This window comes from Vanessa atalanta, chromosome 6 (genome assembly GCF_905147765.1).
Source record: "Vanessa atalanta chromosome 6, ilVanAtal1.2, whole genome shotgun sequence".
Classification (NCBI taxonomy): Eukaryota; Metazoa; Arthropoda; class Insecta; order Lepidoptera; family Nymphalidae; genus Vanessa; species Vanessa atalanta.
The window spans coordinates 4,156,964-4,183,935 of NC_061876.1; the positions used below are offsets into that span (position 1 = coordinate 4,156,964).

General features: G+C 31.1%; 3 protein-coding genes across 3 annotated transcripts; 2 read left to right on the top strand and 1 right to left on the bottom strand.

Annotated features, from left to right (window-relative positions):
• Positions 1 to 236: 236 nt before the first annotated feature.
• Positions 237 to 1,669, top strand: LOC125064503 (laccase-7-like). Its single transcript, XM_047671582.1, has 3 exons — positions 237 to 467; positions 796 to 1,026; positions 1,182 to 1,669. The coding sequence occupies exons 1-3, from the start codon at positions 335 to 337 to the stop codon at positions 1,346 to 1,348; spliced, it is 531 nt and encodes a 176-aa protein (XP_047527538.1). The 5' UTR covers positions 237 to 334; the 3' UTR covers positions 1,349 to 1,669.
• A 4,425-nt stretch (positions 1,670 to 6,094) lies between these two features.
• On the top strand, positions 6,095 to 9,273 carry LOC125064673 (lectizyme-like). Its single transcript, XM_047671838.1, has 6 exons — positions 6,095 to 6,107; positions 6,318 to 6,469; positions 7,278 to 7,429; positions 8,228 to 8,442; positions 8,885 to 9,038; positions 9,144 to 9,273. The coding sequence occupies exons 1-6, from the start codon at positions 6,095 to 6,097 to the stop codon at positions 9,271 to 9,273; spliced, it is 816 nt and encodes a 271-aa protein (XP_047527794.1).
• Positions 9,274 to 9,521: 248 nt separating this feature from the next.
• Positions 9,522 to 24,268, bottom strand: LOC125064780 (L-ascorbate oxidase-like). The gene is made up of 9 exons (XM_047672004.1): positions 24,013 to 24,268; positions 23,360 to 23,710; positions 22,546 to 22,759; positions 20,549 to 20,712; positions 15,796 to 15,947; positions 15,002 to 15,209; positions 14,468 to 14,665; positions 13,912 to 14,050; positions 9,522 to 10,579 (listed from the first exon to the last, which is right to left on the bottom strand). Exons 1-9 carry the CDS (start codon positions 24,134 to 24,136, stop codon positions 10,348 to 10,350), a joined length of 1,782 nt encoding a protein of 593 aa, XP_047527960.1. The 5' UTR covers positions 24,137 to 24,268; the 3' UTR covers positions 9,522 to 10,347.
• Between the last annotated feature and the right edge of the window lie 2,704 nt (positions 24,269 to 26,972).

The following is a 26,972-nucleotide window of genomic DNA, read 5'->3' on the forward strand; positions in this document are numbered from 1 at the left end:
CCCTTCAGATTCCATTTCTATAAACCTAAAGACCTGTTTAAAGAAAATATGTATAAAAACTATTTAGGTAAGTACATAGAATACATAGAAGAAAACAAAAATTTAATTATTATTTAGTAACTTTTAACTCCCAAAATAATTTACCTGAAACATTTATATCGATAAAAACCTATTTCATCTTATCTCACCTTATTTATATTCTTTATTTAAAATTAATTTTAATTCGACTACTAACTTTATTATTTCCGCTTCAGTGGCTCCGGGTGGTGATCACGTTCTAAGTTTGGTCGACGAGATTTCATATACAGCACCACCAGCGCCTCCTCTGTCTCAAATGCATGAACTACCACCGGAGCTATTCTGCAATGGCGACAATAGACCTGCTGACTGCTCGGTTGATTGCAGATGTACGCACATGATCGACGTGCCTTTAAATTCCATTGTTGAAATAGTCCTTGTGGATGAAGGTAATATATTAAAGTCATATACATATTATGATCACAGCACTCATTAAACCAGAATTATTTTCCAAATTTGCTTTTTTGCTTGATTACAAAAAATAATTTTGTTTGATTTCTGAAATTAGGAATTCAAAACGAACTCTTATCTAACTGAATAATTATATCTTAAATCTTTTAAAATTTAAGCAGTCCTGATTTAAGCAACTAGTACGAGTATGTCATGTTAAGTGATCACTAACCTGATAAACTCAACTACTTTCATGATTTGATTTAATAAAAGTCTTATTCTTTTTTTAATATAAATCATTAAAATAAACAAATAATTTCCTTTTAGTACAATCACCGAATCTGTCTCACCCATTCCATCTCCACGGAACGCCGTATAATGTTATCGGTATGGGTCGATCACCAGATAAGAATATCAAGAAGATTAACTTGAAGCATGCACTAGACCTTGACAGAAAGGGTCTTCTGCACAGGCAGTATAATTTACCGCCCTTTAAAGACACACTCGCCGTGCCCAATAACGGATACGTTGTATTGAGACTGAAAGCTGATAATCCAGGTGAGATTTTTATTTCGCACTACCCACATCATCAATTTGTCAAAATCTAGAAATAAATAAGGTATATTAGAAGAGTTGGCAATTTTTAAAAATTGAATTGTTTTTATTGTTATTTTTCGTATGACACAGTTTTTTATAGATTCTTGTTTTTGCAGGCTATTGGCTGTTCCATTGCCATTTCATTTACCACATAGTCATCGGGATGAACTTAATATTACACATAGGAACACAGAGAGATCTACCGCCCGTGCCGCCGAACTTCCCGCGATGCGGTCACCATCTACCGTCAATAACGTCACCAGCGTACTATCCAATTCACTAACATTAGATCATTGATGATCATAGCGATCTAGAAAGGTATTGGCTATAACCTAATATACCCGAGAACATCAGACACGCGTACTGCCATATTTTATTGTGTTGTTAAAAATATGAACAACGTACGAACGAAATAAATTATATTGGACAAAAGATCCATGATAAACATCTTTTTAACTAGAAGACCAAAGTTATCAGATATATTGTAGCCTCCTCCATTAATTTACTTTCATTATTAATTATCTGTTTTTCTTATTTGTTATTTATATACGTCTCTTTTTTATTTTGTTCGATGAATGAATATTTCAATTGACGTAAACTATTTTAGCGGATTTAATTTTTTTTATTTATTATCAATTTAATTTTATTTTTTTGACGATTCGGGGCTTGATGTGTAATCCGTTAAAGTTTTTACCTCAATTTTTTTTGTTACTCGTTTTAGATTTGTACATAAAACATAGTTAAGCAAACTCGCATAATATAACCTAGTGATGATAGATATAATTATATAGTACGTTCGTACAACATGATACATTTTTCATTAGGTATAAAAGTCAAAGAAATTTGATGAGTTTAATATGTAAGGGCATGTACACAAATAGTTGCTACGTCTCAAACAGAGTCGTACTGTGGGGACCATTTACGTCGAATAGACGTCATATCTAAAATAATATACTAACTCAGCATAGACTCCAATTACCTTCTATTATCTTTTCTCATCAGTTTGTATAAATAAAATTTGCAAGTGAATTTTAAAGCTAATCCAACCGATTGAGCTCGAATTGTGCACACACTTTTGGTGCTAGTAACTAAAATAAGAGATTTGATTCGTTTTAATAAATGCATCGAATTATTCGATGTAAATATTTTAAAATTTTTCTTTTATTATTTTAATAACTCTATTGTGTACAACCGCCTTTGTGTATCAGAAACAAAAATATTCATAGCCTCAATTAAACGGAAAGTTCGATGTAGAATATATTTAATACGAAAATATTTTTCAATATTATTAAATTATAATTATCATTTCATTTCTTGAAATCAAGTCGTTTAGACTTGAGACCGTAATTTTAATTACGGCGACTAACGTTTACATCACATTTTATATATAAATTATATTATATATGTGTAAGCGATAATTATATGATTTTTATATGTAAATTATTAAGAGCACTTAACGAACATTTTACTTCTATTGAATGTTTAAAGAATAAAACTGATATTGACATAAGTAAATAGTCATTTATGTTATTTAAATTAAAATATATGACGAAGATTTTATTTAATTATAATTAAATTAATATTATAGCAACTCTTCGTTACGTATTTATGTCGGAATAAAAAAGTAATATAATTATTTATCACAAACAAAATGTTGTACAATAACCGAATTAAATTTTCCTGGTATTTTTGAACCATAGACTTTTACCATTTTTTATTTGTCTGTATTATGTAAATACTTATTTTTACTGACTGTATATTGCGTTTTGATTTAAAATAAAATATAATAAAATGTTTAAATTAATTGCGAATGCTGTCCTATAAAATATTATTCCGCTCATAAATAAATATATTTACAATAATAGTCTTGACTGCCGCTTAAGTTGATGTCAGTTACCTGAAGAGCTTGTATTTTTGACACAGAGTAATATTTTTAATTTAAAATATACATCTGTGGTGGGTTTGCCACAAACATTTCTATTTATAATTCATATTGGTTTTTTTCATTACGTATGATGTTTAAAGTATAACTGTATGAGTCAATTCTGCATCGAATATTTGAAATAACTAAAACAAATAAATGGAAAAAAATATAAAGAAAATCTTGTTTTATTTCATGTTAACTTCTACGCATGTTAAACAGGGATGTTATGGAGCACCGGAACCGTAACCGAAACCGTTTTTTTATTATAATTTTGTTTTTCAGTTTTATTTTAAGAGAGTTAATTGTTTTAGGGCCATTTTTTTATTATTTTCTGTGATTATACATTACACGAACACATAGATAAAGGCTTAGACAATGGCCCTGTAAGAAATATTAACCATTCCTTACATCGCCAATGCGCCACTAACCTTGGGAACTAAGATGTTATGTCACGTGGCTCGCTCACCCTTCAAACCAGAACACGATAACACTGAGTACTATTATTTAGCTGTAGAATATCTGATGAGTATGTGGTTCCTACCCAGGCGGGCTTTCACGAAGCCCCACCACCAAGTTTATTTTTTTAATATTTTCTCATTATATATCGTAATTGATCATATAAAGAATGTTAACGAAATCGACTCAACGGCCATAAACAAATGAGTTAGAGCCTTAAGGATATATATTTATAGGTACATATATACATATATATACAACAACTGACAACAGACAACAACTATATACAATGTATAATATATATAATGTATATCATAATTTGTTTTATTATTAAATACAATAAGTAATAATAACTATTCAACTATTCTTTAATTAAAATACAATTTTATATATAATTTGTATATACGTATAATATGATTTATATTATAGCGAAATAAGATTATGCTGTAGGCGCAACTATAAATAATTACACAAGATTTTTTTCAATTTTATTTTAAACGTTTTCTTGAAATGACTTTGAAGTTTATATATGTTGACTATAGTCAAAAATTTACTTAAAAATCTTCCGTAACGTACAATTTATGATATTCAATGAAACGAACAAATCACTTTAATAGAACATTTAACATGACCAGTTTTTAGGTATATAAATATAGTTGCAAAGAATATTCTACATAACAGAAAGGTTCTTTTATATTTATCAAAAAAAAATAACGCAAAAATACATGCAGTACTCTGGCCTGAATGATTTTAGAAACCATATTTGACCAAAGTTTTACTTTATTTTCGCATGAACAATCAAGTGTAGAAAAAGAGTATGCAAATTTTACATTAACAGCCTGTATATTTCCCACTGCTGGGATAGGATCCCTCTTCCTTCGAGGAGAAGGTATGGAGCATATTCCATATGCAATCTTCCATATGCATATGCAATAATATAAGAAAATATATGTTTCTTATTTTTTTGGCATCATAAAGTAACATTCCTGAAAAAAAAATATAATCCTTGCTGGTAGGGCTTTATGCAAATCCGTCTGCGTAGGTACCACCCTCATTACATAGCCTACAGCCGAGCAGTGTTTCGGTTTGGACTGTGAGTGAGCCAGTGTAACTACAGGCACAAGGGACATAACATCCGAGTTCTCAAGATTGATGGAACATGGGCCATGTAAGGATTGGTTAAAAATTCTCACGGCGCCAATGTCTATGAGCAAAGCTGACCAAAAGTTGGCTCATTTACTCGTCCGCCAACCGATAATTACATTTCAATAATACTGCAAACGATTGAAAGATATATAAATGCATTATTGTTTGCCTTCAAATTTGTTGCTATAAAGTAATGAAATCACATCTTACATTCATAATATTGTTATCAGGTTCCTGTGAATTATAAATGATTATACAACGAGCTAAATACTTGACCTACTCCGATATTATAATCACCCGTAGATATATAATTAAGTATAAGGCTCGTATATAACATTTGGATCAGGAAATTTCAATCCTTGGAATACAGAATGATTAATTTTACTTAAGCAAAGACATTTATTTATTAATTAAATATTATCATAAAATGGAAATGACCGGAAAATTCACTTTGAATATTTTCTGAAAAAAACAAATGAAAATGATGGTTTTTTTTTCAGTGTCTTTATTTTAAATTTGGCACAAACATTGGCGCTGGTGACAATACAATCAATAGTTGGTTCTGTATCTGTTATATGTATGCTGTGTCTGTTATCCATGTATTCGTTTGAATACACGGATTGAATAAAACTTTTGAAAATAATTACGTGCATATTAATTATCTATTAAACATTGATTAAACGAGCATGATTTATGTTATTTAAAATATAAACAAATGTGTTAAATATTCACAGTATCAAATCATACGCTCATTAATATACTTTATTTGAAATATGTATAATTGTATATAATTGCAATTGTTAGCGTGCGTGAATTAAAAAAGAGTATGAATTAAAATCTATAAAAAATATTTTATTGGTATCATCCTTATGGCGATCATTTCTCATACTAACGTATATATTAACTTTGTACCAGTTGGCTGCCTCTGATATTTATAATTATGCGAAAACATAAATCGTGTTTGCATCTTCGAATGTTATATAAGCGTTTGCGCGGCAGATGACATAGCAATATTCACTATGAGTGTAATTGTTAATTTACTTTTTATACTTCTAAAATGTTACCTTTGCCTGTCGGGTAGGTAAAAAAATATAATACGCATAACGAGACCTTTAGAAACTGATCTTTGTTTTAACTGTTTTTACTACCAAAGCATCTGCTTTTCTTAACAATACTTAACTAAGAAGCGGTTTTTTTATCTTAGAAAAATAGATGTGCTAATAATAACACTATTTTTAAATATAGTCAAGTAACTGAACCATATTTTTAAGTACTTTTTTTTTTTAATATACATTCATAACAGCCATAGTTAAGAAGTTGTTTAAGAAAAAAATAGACTCTGCTCAATTAGTGTCAAGATATTTTTTTTTTCTTGTTATATTTCTATTTCTTTTTAATTTGGAGTAATTTATTATTATTTTTTGTTCTTTCACATTTTTGTTTTTATTTTAAAGATATATTAATGTAGGAGTGTAGTGTTTTGTTTTTTTTTTGTTAGTTAAAATGTACATGAATTGTACATGAATTTATTTCCTACTTTTTCTTTAAAAATTGTGTATATGCCGATGGTGTTTCGAAAAATCTATAAATAAATATTTAATTCAGTTCTTATTTCAAATATTTTGTAAATTCTTATAAAACATATAATATTTTATTTATTTTGATTTATTTTAAATTAAATATCAGAAAAATAGCATAGCTATATTTTTTATAATAAATATTACAGCTTCAACCAGTAATCAGTATTTAGGAGATGGTAGGCTGGTGGGAGGTCACGAATCTAAACCCTATAGTCATCCTTACCTGGTGACACTCCAGTTAAGATTCTTATGGATCCGAGCTCATGTTTGCGGTGGCAGTATATTGAGCGAGAAATGGGTAAGTACTCATGTGTATCATTATTTTGAATTAGATTGTAAAAAAATGTAAAGTAAGAGCCTGTTCGACAGCTGGGCAAAGGCCTCCTCTCCCTTTTGAGGAGGTTTAAGGGCTAAATTAGCTAGTGGCTGTGTCTTACATATAAATTATATACTTAAATAATATTAAAGTTGAGTTTTAATTTGAGATAGAGACAGAGTATTTAGTTTCGAAGTTCTTTATGTTTAATAAATCTTTGCAGTGTCAATGGCCTTTAAAATGTCCCTCTCTGTATAAAAGTTGTCAAGTATTTTGGCCTTTCATTTAAAATGCTGCAACATTAAGGGCACTAGGGTATGCCGTGTGACTGCAGAGTAATTTCTTTTAAATATTTTTTTATTAAGGTTCGCTGTCAATGTCATTAAATAATAATAAAAACGACGTAAACAGTGTTGGATAACGTTATGTTGAATTAACGATTAATTTATTATTAAAATATTATCTAGATTATTTTTAAGATATTTTTCTTTTTTTTATTATATCGCCAATGTACGTATAATACTTAGAAAATAAATTTACAAAACGCCACAGTAAATTGTAAAATAGTAAAATCTTTTATACGCGCTAATGAAAATTATATGACGTATATACAATATCCACCATCCCCTATTTGAGTAACGTAATAAAAAGTTCCAAATCCTCTTCTTTACGAGAAACAAGTCAGCTTACTTGCCTTTGTACAGAAGTGGGGCACTAACAGTCGGTTATTGTATTAACATTTATAATAAATGAATGCTATTTGAATACATTTTTTTTGTCATATTTCTAGGTGTTAACAGCGGCGCATTGTATCAAGGAATCGTTTCTTACTAGATGGCTACCAATGGACGCAATAGCTGGAGCCCACGATGTTAATAATTTTGGACCGAAAGCCCAAATAAATGCTATCGGAAAACGGTTCCCCCATCCTTTGTATCCAGGGTAAGCTTCATTGCCAATGTCTTGATAACAATGTTCTTTTGAAGTTTATTTTTATATAATAACAATAATGTGGTTTCATGACTAAATCGCTGAATTATCGCTAAACTAACATTGATCAACGATGAGATTAGCTTATAATTCAATTTTATTGGCTATAATTATATCCTGTTCTGCCAATCGTATTTCGACAACAGCAAAAATTCTCAAAGGCTTAATACAAATGTGTGTTAAACGCTGCACTTATCATCTCTTCACCATTATACTCCGACTATACGATGATCAGATATGACTGCGGAGAGATCAGACGAAGGATCAAAGGCTTTAAGTTATTTTCGAGACGCGGTCATATAACGCTGCAAACTTCCGAAATCCTTGTCGCTACTGTGAATTTATTGACCGAAACATTTAACAACTTTTTATAGATACTGTCTTATAAGCCAACCTCTAGACTAACGAGAAAGTTTGCTGGAACTATATTAGGAAACCATTAACCTATAAATAAATAAATATTTATCAGTTAATACCAATCCTTACATTACCAATGCGCCACCAAACTTGGCGACTTTGATGTTACATCCCTTGTGTAACAATAGTACTAAATATTGCTATTTGGCGGTAGAATATGTTAAGAGTAGGTGGTACCAACCCAAGTGGGCTTGTAAGAAATCATACCTACAATATTTAGTAATTTAAAATTACTAAATTATTTTGTTAAGTTATAAAGGTCAAATCCAAGCTAATTGAAGTCCAACTAATCATCTCATAGCAAATTTCCTCACAGAGTTTTTAAAATTTTAGTGGCATCGGACCATACGACATAGCAGTACTAAAAACTAGCAGACCATTCACATTTACAAATGAAGTTCAACCAATAAACTTACCGTATAATAATTATAAAATAAGCAACGACCCTCTGACGTTAGCTGGATGGGGAGTTTTGAGGACAACATTTTTCATACCAGATTCACCGAGTAGATTACAAGAGGTTAAAGTAACTTACATACCTTATAAAGGTAAGATAAAATATAGTATATATAGATTATCTCAATATTTTAAGGAATGACTTTTATATAAAGAGTACAAGAACTCAACTATAGAAAATGTTATCTACGAAAATTCGAATTCTGATCTAATGTATTAAAAAACACTATCACTTGAATTTTAATTTGGTAACGCATGAATAACTTAGAAATTTTAAGCATTAGAACAAAAAAATGTTGGATATCATGTCATAAGCATGTGTGTAGCTATTCAATCAAAAATTTTGTTTTAATTTTATAAATTTTTTACCCAAATCATTGAAAATAAATTATTTCACACAGAATCAAAATTTCATCAAAATAAAATTGTGACTAGAATATTTCTTTGTCAATTTCTTTCTTGTGATTTTGAGGCCCAGATCACACAGATCACACAGATCATCTTTACAATAATAAGAATTTTATTTTGTTTTAGAATGTTATGCAGCTATTGAAAAAATAAAAGACATTGACGAAAGTAATCCTCTAGATAAAGATGCAAATATTTGTACCGGGCCGCTCTCAGGTGGGATCGCAGCTTGTAGCGGTGACTCGGGTGGACCTCTTATACAATATGCTCCGAGAGATGCATTTAACCGAATAGAAGAAAAAACTGATGATTATGAAGATTATGTTGGAACGGAATATATTAAAAGAAATTCTATCGAGTATAAAATGGCTAATATCAATAATACCGAAAAAATACCAGTTGTTCTCGGCATTGTATCTTGGGGCATGTCACCTTGTGGAGATAAGGGAGCCCCGACTGTGTATACCAAGGTTTCTGAATATGTCGACTTCATAACTGAATATACTAAATCATGAAAAACTAAATTAAACCGTCTATTTTTTATGTACCTTTGAAGCCAATTTTCGGGTAGTGTAGGATTGAAAAATAAATCTTTTTTTCTTTCATAATTTCCATTTATTCGTATCTTATAAATATTTAACAACTTCTAGAAATTTCCTGTTCACGTTTTCTTATCGTCTTGTCTTGTTGACTTCACAGTTCGTCAATTTTATCTTCTAAATAATACCAACAATCACTCCAACAATATTTTTTTTTAATTAATACAAAACTTCTCAGACTAAACGTTTTAATGTAACAAGTTTATTTAAATTTGGTACTTTTTATAACAACGGGATATATTAAGGATTAACAAAGACTAAACAGATATTTCAATGAAAGTTGGTATGGGATAATCAATTTCTAAGCCAATAACAGGGTGTAACAAACTTTGAATATTAATTTAGTATATTGATACTATATACACACACATCAAAACCACACTCTCGCCAGCCTCAAAAGAGTTATTCAAGCAGAGATAACCGCTATAATATCACAAGAGAGGATACGACAGGTGTTAATAGATTTCAGAAGTGCTATTCTGTAAGATCTCACTTCGTATTCTTGAAATGTTGAAAGCCGGTGTTTTGATACACTTTTGATTTCGATGTGATTCCATTTAATTTTAGAATCATAATTGTCTATGTCACATATCACCATCTGACTTTTCAAGAACATTATCTGCGGTGAGTTGTTCTTACAGAATAGTTTTACAAACATTGTCTTACAATGTACCTTGCTCGAAAAAGACGAGGACACTTTGATAACAGTCATGACGATATCATTCCAAACTCCATTTATTTATATAAATTTCTTAGAAATACTTTTGTAATTTATTCGCTTTCAATCTTCATATCATACTTTTTAACTTATAAACGACGCTGCGTGAGTACCTTCATATTCAAAGGACTTCTCCTTTAGTTCAAAGTCACGGACACAACCCATAAATAAATAACCTTATTAAGATTTAATTATATACAACTTAATTGGTATATATTTTCACTTATTCTTCTAATTATGTACATTTTCAAACTCTTATAAGACTATTTGAATCAATTAAGTAATACATCAGCTGGTCTGTAGTTACCACAACTTGGCAATGAATCAAGAACCAGTTTAGGTATAGAAAGAGGAACGCTTATGATAATAGCAACTGGTAAAGAGAAAGAACATGACCTACACTCCAGGAGCCAACTTCCACCCACCGTTGGTGTAAATCTAACAACCGTCAATCCCTTATTTGGAACCACAAAAGTGTCCTTCACTGGTGGATTTTTCAAGTTTCTGAAAACAACAACAATTAAATTAAATTTTTTACCAATTGTACATTTAAAAAAAGAAGAGTAATCTCTTAGATTGTAAGAAAACATATTTCCAATGTTGGATTCGGTAATGGTTAGTTTTTATAGACGTACGCACAATTGATATAACATCTTAGCTCCCAAGGTTGATTTCGCATTGAGGATGTAAGGAACTTCAGTAGGATTTTCTGCAGCGCTAATGTCTATGAACAATGGTGACAACTTACATTCAGGCGATTCATTCCCATATTTATTCATTCATTCATTCATATTACGCCCATTCATTCGACTCCCTATGCAAATAATCAATCAATGCGTACTACAAAGACTGATTTAATTATTGCTTAATACATTCACAATCGAAATGAATTCAATCCCATGATATGCTGTAAATATGATATTCTAGATATTCATAAATAAAATTAAGTATCGCTTCTGTTGAGGCTATGATTTTGAAGTTGGCAACATTATAAACGAAAAAACATTGGCGGAAAAATAAGGGTCTAGTCTAGATACGTTGGAATCAAGTGCATTGTTATAACTTTATTTTACACTTCTAATGTAGGTCTTCGATATTATTATATTTATTTCGAAGGGTGAAGTAAAACCCCCGAAATGAAATAATATCTTACATGTACAACTTTTTAATTTAAATAACTTGGTGAGAACAATTGCAGTCTCAGTAGGTTTTACCCACTGATCATATATTCTACCACTAAAGAGCGTTACCAAGTATTTTGTTCGGGTTTGAATAGAGAGTTTGAACTAAAAAATTGTGCCTGGTAGCGCAACTTTTTAAGAGTACTGAGTAAGAGCAACAGACAGATTTACTTTCACGTTAATAATTTTAGTATAGATTGTGTAACCGCCTTTAAATATATATACATAATATATTATTTCTTATCACTTATATAAGAATTTACAAAAAATTGTTTCGTAACCAAGATTTGCACATTATGACATTTTAATAATATCTAATAAAATATAATGAAATTTGAATAATTATTATATAAAACCTTTGCAATTTATCATCATGAAACGAAACTAAAAAAAAAGTTATAATTAAATTTAATTACAGCGATGCCGAAGTCAAACGTGTATAAAATCTTACAATTTAATTTAACCTGAGACCTAGATCAGGAGGAAATTGAATTTAACCTGGGCAATTAAACGGGATTAATAGGTAAAAACATACGAATAGGAAGTCACGAGGAACACCTAGTTAGACAGTGATATAAAAATTAAACTCGACATCAGTTTGAATAACATTACGAGATGTATCACTTAGCAAAATTATCCGTGAAAGTTACTATATCGTAGCTTCCACCTTAACATTTATATAAGAGAAGAAATATAGAAATCATTCTTTAAAAATTAAAAACAACGCAGACGTAAAGAATAATTAATTTACAATGTCATTGACTTTATCATTAAACTTTTCCATTCATAACAACCGCTATAAAAAAACCCACAATGAATATACATGAACAAAATATTTTTGGATGTATGACAATCTCCTTTTATTTTAAAAGCAACGGTACTAAGCATACATTACATACATTACATTAACAGCCTGTAAATTTTCCACTGCTGGGCTAAGGCCTCCTCTCCCTTTGAGGAGAAGGTAAGGAACTGATATCATTTATCAAATAAGGATTGCTACACTAGTAACGCTTAAGTAACTGGAGACTCATACTCGCCAACCTCAAATAAGTTATTCAAGCAGAGATAACAGCTATAATATCACAACATAAGATACGACAGGTGTTAATAGATTTCAGAGGTGCTATTCTGTAAGATCTCACTTCGTATTCTTGAAATGTTGAAAACCGTTGTTATGATACGCTTTTGATTTTCGATGTGATTCCATTTAATTTTAGAATCATAATTGTCTATGACACATATCACCATCTGACTTATCAAGATAAATTTCTGCGATGAGTTGTTCTTACAGAATAGTTTCACAAACAATGTGCCTTGCTCAAAAAATATGTCGCTTATGATGGTTTCTATCACTAACTTCGACTATTACTCGTCAAAATTTATATTGTTTATGAAAAGATCCTGATTGTGATCCAACTTTACCGAATAGAAAAACCGACCAAATGCGAGTGGGACTCGCATACGAAGGGTTTCCTTGTCTCTTGTATGGGAGGCCCCTTAAATATCTCTTTTATTCTGTTATAATATATTATTATTATAATTGTTGTTATAGCGGCAATAGAAATACATTATCTGTGAGAATTTCAATTGTCTAACCACCACTGTTCATGAGATACAGCCTAGTGACAGATGGACAGCGAAGTCTTAGTAATAGGGTTCGGTTTTACCCTTTGGATACGGAAGCCTAAAAACAACTGAACGGCAACGATAATAATCAATTCAAATCAAATTTTAAAACAAAATACAAAATCAGACGTTATTAAATTATTATTATCCACCTTTTTTGCAAATACATTCATTATAAGTGTTTAAATTCTTATCGTGATTCCCACGTGGTCATCATTTGAACAGTCATTATTAATTGTCTTTTAAATAAAACATAAAAGAATTGTGTTCTTTTGTTTAAAATACTAAGAAAACTGTAAATTGTACTTTGTAAACTGATTTCCATATAGATTAACGAAAATGATTATATTTATATTAATACGTATTCTTTAATGCAGCTATTATAAAATACGGCGACAAGACTTACATATATTATTCTAAATATCGTGATCCATAGACATTAGACATGTACGCAAAATAAGGGTCAAATTTATAAGCATTACAAACGTCGAGCGTAACCTAATTGCAACATTTAAATTAATTTCATTTTAACTTCACATATTCATATAAATCTTAACATGTAGATCTGAAGTATTATTATTGAACTTGTGATTACTTTGTCCTTTTTAGATCCACATCGACCTGTGGTTCGAGTTTTTTTTAATTTATTCTAGTACCTAAATGTACCATAACTTGGCTAAGGCCTCCTCTCTGTTTGAAGGGAAGGTTAAAAGCTTATTTCACCACCGTGCTCCAATCCCTGGGTATTTTGATACAAATGTGATAGATTTTCGTCGCACGCGTAGGTACACTCACAATGATTTCCTTGATAGTCGAGCACGAGATGAATTATAATCACAAATTAAGCACATTAAAATTCAGTGGTGCTTCACCGAACATGAACTGGCAATCTTCAGTTAAGAAGAAGATGTACTAAGATCTAAACAACAGCTCATGTCCACTCCAATAAATGCCCTAACTGTTAAATCCCAAATAAGTACTCTATACGTACAGATTAACAATTATACAGTTATATAATTGTAATACCTTGTAATTTTTCCATCACGTTCCAGTCTTTGAATCTCTGCTCTATTTATAGGTTTATTGTCAGGACTTCGCCAGGTTGTAACCACTTGCAAACCATAACCGTGCATATGAAAAGTATAGGAATCGTTGTGTCTTAGTCCTGAAATTATATAAATTGTATTATGTTAAGCTGCTCAACAATTCTATTTTAATTTAACAATAGTTATTTATAAATAATAATATTTTTATTTGCGCACACACTCACACATATTATTAATAAACGTATCCATCCTCCTGCCCTTATCCCAATTTTACTTGGGGTCGGCGCAGCATGTCTTCTTCTTCCATACTTCTCTGTCAGACGACATCTGTATCTCACAGGTAACATTCTATCTAACCATATCGTCTTTCACACAATCCATCCATCGTTTCTTGGGTCATCCCCTACCTCTATATCCATCCACATCCATTCTCAATAACCATCCATTATTAATAAACGTTATTACGTTGCCTTATTAGGCAAAAATTATTGCATAGCATAAAAAAAACGATATAATATGGAAATATTAAACCATACCTTCATTTGCTAAGACCAGTTCCACAACTTCGTTTAGTTTGGCATTTAAAACCAGTACACATTGAGGCTGCTTGTTACTTTCTTCCTCTCCCACGAAACAAACGGTATCTGGACGAACATCGCGCGGTTTCAGTAGATACGGTGCGTTAGGGTAAAGGAAATTTTTACCGTTTATCTGAAGAACGTTATCTAATGACGCTGAAAAAAAAAATAAAAAAAAAATGTAACTTTTTAAATTTCGAAGGCATACTTTAATTTTAATTTTTCTTTAGATTGATATTAAAACATTACGCAATGTTTTGGAACTTAGAACTCAAATGTGTAAATGTTGACGATCCACATTCCTAGTTATAAATAACAATAATAATTAGGCATAATAATTTAATCTTATTAAAAATGTTTTTATTCATAAATAAAAAAAAACATTTTTGTATTATTTACACACATTACAAATTGGTACAAAGTTGTACCATAGTTTAAAACCAAATTGGGCGGATTCCAGAACAAACTCATATATCTTATCTGAATACTTACAAAGCACAGCTGGTATAAAAGGCTTCTTTGGCACGGCATCGCTTATATAACGAAAATCAATATCGTTGTCCTTGAACTTCGGATAAGTTTTATCTATTCCGAGATATATCGACTTAACGCTACTAACAGAAGGCACATCTCGATGCGATTGCAAATGTTGACTGCTGATCGTATCTCGTGTTTCTAATCCAGAATCTGTGTCCACGTTCTTAAAATAAAGGATTTAAAGTTATTATTAAAGTAAATTAGAGTTATAGATCTTTTCACTAAAGAAGGCGTGACCCTCTACGTGAAATGTGCATTAGTTTAAGTGATTGACGTTCGTAACTACAAGATTTCTTAGTGTGTGTATATACACAGAGTAAAGACAGGAAAAAATACAAATTTTATTACATTTGTTAAGTTTATTTTATAAACCATAATTTATTTAACAAAGATTAACGAGCCTTATAAGTCGATCTATATTTGAGGTCATTGAAATTTTAAATTATATTAAGTCAATGATTATATAGATAACTTATATTCTGACACGAAATAGAATATGTACTTCTATCTACACTGCTATATAGAGCTGGAGAGTTTCGTTTGTTACAATGAAGCCCTAGTCGCAGGATATACCGAATAGTCCAATTTGGAAAATATTTATTAACTGATATAGTTCCAATGTTTATATATTATTGAGTTAGACTATCTAACATCATTCTACGACCAATGCGCTGAATGTCTTGAAATAAATAATATATGCCATTACGAAAAGAAAAAAATTACAATTAGGTTTAAAGTTAAATCTTTACCGGTTCCTCAGTTAGCATAGAAGTGTAGTTAAAGCCCGAATACAGAAGCATTGCTTGGGCTTTCAATCCATCACAATCTCCCTCACCGGTGACGTCGATCCAGTAACCGCCAGTTTGTTGATCCGCTCTTATGACCACATCCATGCGCTCACCTAAAATGAGTATAAATTTTTGATATTATTGTCTCCACTGGTGACTGGAGGCCTGATATAATTTATCCAGAGATCTTTGTTTGTTGTTACAATTAAATGGTTTTGGTTTAATCTTCCTCTTTTTTATCATAATTGTGATTACAATGAGGAAATGATGCAAGAATTTGTGCCAATATTTTGTTTAATCATGATTTATGCAGTCATTATTCAGTAACTTGTAACTGCGTCGAAATTTAATAAAGTATTCTGCCAAATTTTACGTACATATATTAAAAATGTGTTTTTTTTTTTTAATTATGTACCTATATATATAACAAATGCAATACAATGTCGTGGGTACGATTAATATAATTGAATTATTTCTCAGTTTTATTTTATAACAAGCTGTTCGGTCTCGTGATGATAATATGTTCGCATTGACATTGAATATACAGATATAGTTTCTCAACTTCGCCAAGGAAACCTTTTATTTCTCAAGATTAATTAAAATATATCTGATTATTATTCTATTGCTTGCTATTTTTTAGGTATTAGCTTAATTACTGATAACTTTTTTTTTTGTTTTTATTTTAAGGATATATATATATATTGACATAGGAGTGTAATGTTTAGTTTTTTTGTTATGAATGATTAATACAAGTGCCTGTAGTGGTGTATCGCCCTATACAAGAACTTGTTTCCTGCTTTTACTCAATAATTTGTGAATATTAATAAATGTATATATATATTTTTATTATCTATAAATTATATTAAATGAAGATACGAATAAATAATCAAGAAGTTCCTTATTTTGAAGTCGGTTAAAATCTGTATGTGATCGTGTTTTGTCATCTCCTTACATCCGTGAAGCATTATCAAAGAAATTTCAAAACATTCGATCCATTACATCGCAATAACTACGCGGTGAAACCAACTTTCAATTACCTATCTTCCGTGTACTAATAAAATATAACATTAACAATTGTAATATTAATATTATATAATTTTATTAACAAATACTTACTGTACAAGGTTTAAAAGCAGTTCATTAAAATTTAAAGAACGGTTGTTCACTTAAACAAATATTACTAACGTGGAAAAAAATATATGAAAAATATAAATTGATGTTATTGTTTAAAACGCTGACGAATTTATATAAGCGGGCTAATTTTAGGGTCAACCATTCCGATTCGTAAAAACTTTGTAACTTAGGTATGCGTTCCATTGATGTTTCTAAGTAAATAATTGTCAGATGTAAGAAGTACGAATATATCAAATAAAACGAAAATAATCTTTTGACTCACATTTAAATGTTTTTTTTTGTGATTTACACATAAAAGGCAGACGATCAAATGTCATCCGTTCGATTGTAGTCACGTCTATCTAGTTCGTTCGTTTGTCAACCTATCAACCATCAACTTACCTATCATAGACATTGCAATGTCTGTAATATAAACTATTAATTAAGGTTAATAAAATACTCTCTGGATGCTGGGCCTTGTTTGTTGAATAATATAATTGTATATAACAATTTTAACAGCCGAGATGGCCCAGTGATTAGAATTTCCATGTCCTTAATTTGTGTTTATAATTCATCATAATGCTCGACGATGAAGGAAAATATATTGAGGAAACCTGCATGTGTCTTATTTTAACGAAATTCTGCCACATGTGTATCCACCAACCCGCATTGGACTGCTCCAATGGTGGAATATGCTCCAAACCTTCTCATCAAAAGGAGGGGAGGCCTTAGGCCAGGAGTGGTAAATTTACAGACTGTTAATGTTGTTGTTAATATAACAAATTAACCTCTTTCGTTCCGCATTCTATATACAAATTTTAAATATACATTGATATATTGTTATTGTTTATTTTTTAATATATTTAGTCATCTTTAATTCCGCAATTAAATTCTATTTCAAAATTTTGCGAATATGGATTAAATAGAAATGTTATTTATACTGTATTTGAAATATATTTTTGAGATAAAACATAAATATATTAAATGGTTACCAAAAAAATATTATGTTTTCTATTTTATGTGCAAAAAAATAATAATTTTTAAAATATTTTTCTTCTTCAATAAATAACAAAGTGAGCTCGGAATTATTTAATTAATGTCTTTATTAAGATTACCTACCCTTTCATCCTTTAATACGTTATACTTCCGTAAATAAAACAAAATCCGTAAGTGAAAACTAACTCATACACTTATTCTGGAAAACAGAAACATGGTCACTACGAACACGTGAAAATGATATGACGAAACAAAAGAGAAAGTCAAAATATATTCGAATTAAAAAAAAATACAACTAGGTAAGTACTTAATATTGCTATTTACAAACACCTGTTTATAATTTCATACATTCAAAAGCAAAAATGACATATTCATAAAAAATAAAAAAAGGTTATTCCCGTGACTGAAATCCATGTATTAATCCCTATTACCAGAGACATGTGACAACGCAACAAGGTAACAATAATTCATACTTGCAATACAAATTTTACGAGGCAATTGGATAGAAAGTGAAAATAAACACCGTAACCGGTTTGTTGACCTTAAACTCCGAAGTATAACACGCCAAACCTTTCTCCTCTCACTCGAACGAGGGAAATATAAACATGTTTAAAGTCGCTATAGTTACAGAGTTAAATATTTAAACAAAATTTTCTGTAATATGAATAATTGAATATACTACTATTAAAATATGTTGACGATTCTCAATAGAATACGTATTCGGAACCAGTAGCTTCGTGTTAAATTGACACCTTGTAAAATCACAATACAAAAGTGCCCATAAACGCATTTGTATAAATCATTTTGAAGAGTTTACCAAGATCATAAACTCGACAAGTTTAATATCTATTTAATAAATTGCCTAACTCTATTTTATTTTCCAAACGTACACGTACAGAATATCTGAATGAACTTGATTGTTCTTGACTAACTGCTTCATATCAAATCAAGTAAGCTCAAATTTCTTCATTCAATATAGAGACATTACTTACTTCTTGTTGCTTTAAATTAAACACTATCACCGGTTCGGAAAAGAAAATACAAAGGGTACTTAGTCTGGTACCTAGATTGAAAGGCTAAAGAGTCCAAAATCTTGAGAACAAATTCTGAATTGTTCAGTCCTGAATAGGACTGATCCTATTGGATTATGAGCTAGATGAAAATGCGGGAATAGGAAGTACTTGGGGTATACGCACACAACTGTGCTGTTTAATATCTTTATATATTTACTTGGTGGTAGGGCTTTGTGCAAGCCCATCTGGGTAGGTACCACCCACTCATCAGATATTCTACCGCCAAATAACAGTACACTGTATTGTTGTGTTCTGTAATCACAGGCACAAGGGACATAACATCTTAGTTCCCAATCTTGGTGGTGCATAGGTGATGTAAGGAATGGTTAATATTTCTTACAGTGCCTTAATCTATGGGCGGTGGTGACCACTTACCATCAGGTGGCCCATATGCTCGTCCAACCAATGCCATAAAAAAAAGAGTAAGGGAAAATAAAGTGCATCAGTGTTGATTACACTCCCGCGCTATAATATCCTGCGTAAGAAAGACCGCCGTGGCCGGAATCGTTCAGAAAGATATTGAAGACATTGTTGTTAAATTTAAACATATGTCCCTCCCAAAGATTTGATAAATATTATACAATAATGTTACGACGCAGTCAATGTTAGAGTAATGTCAATGCTAAATAAAAGAGCACGTTTCGATTTGTAAATAGTGTTATCGTAACTCGCGGTAATATACTCTGCTGAATAGGTAATATACTCTCTTTATGAATTTAAATCGTGGGTATGTCATTGAACTCCTTGTAAACGAATAGATTTTGAATATTTTTTGGGTGCGTTTTGAGCGATTCTCAGGATATTTAAATTTACCCCGGTATGTGGCATTGAGACTGAGTTTAAACAAAACCTACCTATGTATCCCGGAATCGATATAGACATAAAAAAATCAATGTTTTTTAGTGATTCCCAAAATTATAATTAATATAAATTATAATTAAAATAACTAGTACTAGCAGACCCTTTGCTGTGGTTACATTTTAAGTTGAATTATACTATATGAGATTTTTGAGGCAAAAATCTTTTCTGAAATATAAAATTTCAGTACATATTTACTGTCAAAATATTCACTGATTTTTACGTAATGCACCTGCAAAAATACAGCGATCTTTTTATCGAGAGATTGAACTAGACTTTAATTATAAAACCTCATCTTAAAACGACATATACAAATCGATATACATTTACCCACTTTGAAATTTTTAACACTCATGAACTCATGCTCATAACAACTGTTTAGACAAACAAATTGATACTAACACACATAGATTATATCACACTTAGCAGATATAATTTTAAAAACAAACATATTCTTGGTAAAAGACATTCGGATATTTGGTGAAAGGTCTTTATGCAAGAATGTCTGTGTGCGTGTGGAGGTATCACACATGCATCAGTAATACTGTGACCAAATTTGGTGGTACATTTACCATTTGAGAGATGATTAATATTACTTAGTCTCAAAGTTACTTAATTTAAGATGGCCCATTCTTTTTAGTTTGTCGGCTAAAATAATAAAAAAATAATAATACCTGGATATAGTTTAACAGCTGACGTCGTAGCTGGCTGAACTGATTTCCCATCGGTCGCTATGACGGTCATCACATGGCGATAAGCGTGAATAACTAGGGGACATTCTAAAGCGATTGCGTTGACCAAACGTAACCGGTATCCGTAGCCTGGTATCACAAATATCCTGCAACGGAATAGTTTAATAAAACATGTTTATACACTGCGCAAAGTTTTGATTGCATTCGTATTTAATAATTCCTATCCAAACTCTTTGGTCAATGATCGTGATCGGCAATTCTTTTCTTCTGATTCCTGTGTCCTCTCCGTTGGAATTAAATTCTTAAGAACATAAGGCACTCTCTGTAACTATATCATAAATTATTCGGCATCTTTCTTTCTGCTACTGCCAAATCCTAAGACTACATAGCAAGGAGTTGTTTGTAAATTTTTATGTATAGAATTATTTTAAATTATATAAAATACATATGTGTGGGTATATGTGTATATAATGTCATCGTGTCTAGTGTAAAGTATTTTGTAAATTGGACGTATGTTCAAAAACTGCAATTTGTACCGAGCTCATCATTCGATCCCGATTACGTAACACATTTTTGCATAACGCCGCAAAAAAAGTGTATATTAAATTATTTACTTTCTACATTTCTAACTAAATACAGCTTGTGGCTAAATACGGCTATTATAATTTGCATAACCACAAATTCGACTTTAGAATAATTCTTACAAATTATAAAATTTATATTGTCGCTATGTTTCCATCTTTCGCTAGCAAATACACTTTCTAATCAGTTGAATAGTTATAAACTGTTCGCGATTCCGTCAACAGTCGCGTGTTTTTATTTATATTACACTATGCGATGTCAAAACTATACTTGCATCGCAGACTGAGAACTGTCAAAGTGATCAACCCGGACTTAAAGATGGAATTACGGACTTTTTTTATGTCATTGGTTGGCGGACGAGCATATGGACCACCTGATGGTAAGTGGTCACCACCGCCCATCGACAAAGGCGCTGTAAGAAATATTAACCATTCCTTACATCACCTATGCACCACCAACCTCGGGAACTAAGATGTTATATCCCTTGTGCCTGTGATTACACTGGCTCACTCACCCTTCTAACCGGAACACAACAATACAGTGTACTGTTATTTGGCGGTAGAATATCTGATGAGTGGGTGGTACCTACCCAGGCGGGCTTGCACAAAGCCCTACCACCAAGTAAAATGAAAATGGACTTTGAAAATGTATTGCAATAGTGAGAAGTTTTGGAGCATATTCCACAAAGTGGATAAAAAAACAGAAAGAAGGTTTCGTGCATACTATTCATATTTTATACAATTGTAAATGTTATCTATTGTATCCTTACTTGATAAATTTTATTTATCACTTGAACATTAAATGTTTTGACAATTTTTTTTAATTTCATTAATTTCGATAATTTATCCTTGATTTTTTACATTACTGAGTCAGTCAGCGAAGCAACATTGACACATGCATTATGGTATATCCGAAACAATTATTCCCCGATTAATAACGTAAGTGAAACTAATAAAAATGTTGTAACTGTTCCATACGATGATTTTCTTATACTAGGCTTAATGTCTTACAGAACGAATACGAAAGTACTAAGCCCAGTATTTCTACATAGTATAAAACAAAGTCGTTTCCCGCCGTCTCTACGCTTTGATCTTATAAGCAACGCAAATGCGATTACCATTAATAAACAGAGTTATTCAAGAGGAAGGTTTATATATGTGTAAAGTAAAGGCAAGTCAAGACTTTTAAAGTAAAAGAAATAAAAATTAAAAAAACAATTTTCTTTTTATGTGTGTTCTACAATCCAAAAGTTGTATATAGATTCTCATTGTATCCGAATGAAGCCTTGGTGGATATATTTGTTATAAAACTATCCCAATTCCCAACTAATATTGCTAACATTTTATATGAACTAATTATTAATAAGGATATTTTCGAAGTCATAAAGCGATACTTACTTAGTGCTTACTTCATGACCATTGATCAGTATACCATCCGGTCGTATCTGATTCGTGTCTTCAAGTTTCGCTGTTAGTAGCTCCGGAAATCGGGCGCCAATGAGCAATGTATGTTCGTCACTTCTATCATAGTCGTATAACGCAGCGTGTGGTTCCAAAGGTTGCGGTTGTTCCACGATGAGAGCTCCGTAAACACCATCGCTCTGATGTAAAACTGTAATAAATTCGTATTTACACACACACAAGTTGTCGCCCGTGACTTCGCTTGGGGTCGTGAAGATTTATGTATTAAGAAGTAGCCTTAGTCGTTCCTTGGAAATCAAACTTACTTCATACCAAATTTTGTTAAATTATTTTAATGGTTTAGCCGTGAAAGCGTAACGCACAGACAGATAGAGCAGATATGGAGTTACTTTTACATTAATGACATTAGTATAGATAATATTTATATATTTAGCGACTACAGAAGTAAATCAAAACGAAAATATCAATCATTTAGAATATATTTTTTGATTTAAAAAAGGAAAGTCTAATTCAGTTTAATACTTATACTAAAGTGGATTTATGATGTTCACCGTAAAAGTCGTTTACTTTCTCCTATTAGACGAGATAACCACATTAGATTCTATCACGGAATTAGAAATTGAAAAGTTACAATAATTTCTTATTGTATAATAGATTTTACCATAAACATTTTGTATACTTACTTTTAAATAAAAAACATATAAATAAATTGAATTCTAAGATAAATTTTATATTGTCATATAAGAAAATAGCGTAGGCAAAGGTAATAACTTTAAATCTGTTATCTCACCTGAATCTGAATGATAGAAAAACGTCCCAGGAGACGAAGCAGCGAACGCATATTCGTAAACAGATCCATACGAAATCGGACACTGTGTTATCATTGGCACTCCATCCATATACGGAGTTCCTTTCTGTTCGATGCCATGCCAATGCATCGTAATATCTTGACTGGGTATTTTGTTTTTTACTTTAACAACAATTATATCATGTAGACATACATGGATTGATGGTCCCGGGGTTTGACCATTAACAGTTAACGCTGGCCTTTCATCTTCACCAAATGCTGGACTTATTTCGAAATCATAATGACACCGTCGAGGTTTCACATTGAATTTGCAAGGTCGGTTACACGATTTGTCTGAAACATACACAATGTTATGAAACATCCTCAAATTATTTTTTGTATTGCATTCAAAACAAATGAATAGCTCAAATAAAATTTCAAATGTTTATTGACAATCAACTAAATAATTCATTAATTCATTTTTAAATATAAATTAAAAACTTTTTAACAAGTATAAATAATAACGAAATCACATCATTCTTAATTCTTAAATCGAACTGAATTCACTCTAAAAATAATAATATTACAAGTATGAGTTTATTGTATAGTCTATATAATTATATATATAGTAAAAAAGTATGTATTATTGGACTTACCAGAACTTTTGGTGGTGTCGGTTAGAAAAATATTATCATTACTCGGCAAAAAACTTTCCAGAGATGCCTTGCTATTATTGCTAACATTAGCAATAATAAACAATGAAAGTATTAATAACCTCATCTTAAAGACACAACAATCACAGATAATTTAGAGAATAAACGATTTAATTAAAATAAAATCACTTAACGTTGTCTCGGCATTAGGTATTTTTGTTACAAATTTTATCGTAATTTTTTGTACTAACAAAGTTATAACCCGCTCGGATTGGTTCGTAGAGTAAAACTGACGGAACAAGAAGTCGGCAAGGCCCTCTGATCGCGAAAGCAACGTACCATCTCTACGTAAGTCTCCACTAAATTTAAAATCAACCTAATTTTAATGTTCTTAAAATTTAAATTCGCTCGAACTTGAATTCGTTATTTAATTTTTAAAAGCCTAGTTTTTCAGACACATAAACTGCGATATGTTATCTATAAGTATGTATATCTATAGTGTAAGCATTAAAATACCTTTTGATTTGTTACTTATTTTTGCGATAACTTTCGGAAAAAAGTACTAATTGATTATTGTTTAAGACGTTCTAGAATGTTATGAAGTTCAAGGTCATATCGATCCCAATAAGTACCTACCGTCATGAGTTGAAATAGTAGGTAATATATGCAACTTTATAAAAAATATATAATTATTTTTTTATAAAGTCACGCACTCAAATAGAGTTAATTCAAACTCTTATATAGTCGGCTTCTTAGTAACAGTTTCAAAGTTTCATTGTTTATAGCAACCTAAGGCAAAAAATATGATGTTAGACAGATTTATCGTAATGTCGTATATTGAAAGCCTCACTGCAAGATACTAATATTAGTTGTTTATATTTTCTTCTTAGTAACTTATAAAAATAATTTATTTTAGTATGTCGTTCTCAATGTGTTGCTAAATCTATAATAATTAATCTTAGGTGGAAATTAAGGGATGAATTAATATACTTCGGGAGGTTAATTAGTGCCAAGATTTCCGGAACACTGCAGCTGTTTTTTTTTCGTAGTTAAATCGATGAGTGTTAACAAATAATGTTTATTAAGAATATGTTTACTTATGTAGGAGCCGAGGTAAAACAATGTGATTTTTGGTTGGAAAAAATTAAGACTTTTTCTTTGTATGTCTGCCCCTCAGTATTATTTTTTTTTATATTGACCCCTTACATCTTGCAAAGCCGGGACTAGTAGGTAGGTAGTTTATTATTTTCCGAAAAGGTTTTATATTACATATAATTAAATGATGAATAAATAAAAATACATTAATAAAAAAAGCATATTATTCATTACAAGATTATATAGAAGATAAAAAAACGTGCAGCTAAAACTTGCTGACTTCCAGGCAGGATATATATATATATATATAATTGTATTTACCTAACATAACTTTGTAGGTATTTTAAATGTTAAAAAAGAGTAACTACTTAGTTTCTTGCCGGTTCTTCTACATTCCGAACCAGCGGTAGCTTCACTTAATACAGTTTGTAAGATGACGATTCAAGTGCTTGTAAAAGTTTATTTTGATTTTAAATAATAATAAAATACTTACCTTATAATATTTATCGTCTACAATATATTTTTAAATAGCAATACGACTAAACCCAATTTCTCGAGCAGCATTGCTATCCTACAAGCTTGCACGGTGTTTTGAAGGTCGAAGTCAATGTCACATAATATGACTGTCTGAAATTTCACGACCATCAGTGCGATTCAGTAAGATATAAAGTCTCACTCGTGAAATGTTGACAACCGACTTACACTGACATGTCAATTTGATACGTGTATCATATGAAATTAATAATTATTATGGTCAATGTCACATGTAATATTCTGACATATCAAAGCTCATATTGATGAGTTTCGAATTCCTTGTTACAGAATAGCCTAGCATGTTCTGCAGTGAGTTTCGAGATTTGTTTTTATAGAATAGCTTCAATAATTACTGTTAAAGTATACATATGTTGATTCGGAATATATTTTCAGTACCTACTGAGACTGAAAGAGTACTCAGACTTAAGTCAAATGTTGAGACTCCACTTAACCTCTAAGTAAAACATTATATGACATTAGGGATCTGAAGTGCAGATAGAAAGGTTACTTGATAATACGAACTGACAACAGGAATAGTATGATGAAGTAGCGGCTAGTCAAGGGAAATGGACGTCGGACGTCCGGCGACAAGATCTTGACAATCGAAGACTTTGACAAACCCGCAGACTGCTGTTTGGCTAACTAATGGAGATATCTAGTTAAGAGAAAGTCCTAATCTCAACAATGAGAAAGAGAAGGTTCTATATGAATAAAGAAAGTGTATGTAATGTACAATAACATCTAAAATACTAGTCCTAAACATTGCGTTTCATCCGTCGCGCACTAATTAACACCGTGACTCCTTGCAAACCGCACTCAATACCCAATTGCTCAACGGATATGTGTTTACAAGTTATCACTAGATTTCCGTATGTGACAAATAGATTTAAACTTATATTCTTTAACCGGGTCACAAGTTCTTGTTTTCTTTATTGAAACCAATTGCTTTGTATTTCCCAACGTGATTGGTTATAGGAAGCGGTTTTATTGAAGAGAAAAATTGGGAGTTTATTCCACCACGCTGCTCCACGCTGCTAAAAATACACGTTACTGACTTATGTAGATTTCCTTATGATATTGTCTTACACAGGCGACCACGAAAAGATTTATAAACACAAATTAATTACTTAGTGTTGCTTGCCCGAGCTGGAACTCACAATCTTCTATCAAGATTCGGCCAGTTCGAGTCTAGATCTCGAATTATTAATAATTATTAGTAATCGCCTGTGGTTTCACTCGCGTTTTAGGGAATGGCTTTAGGTGCTAGTGTGGTGACTTTGTCAAAAAGACAGAGTTACTTAGGCATTTATTGAATTAGTAAATAGTTAAACCAC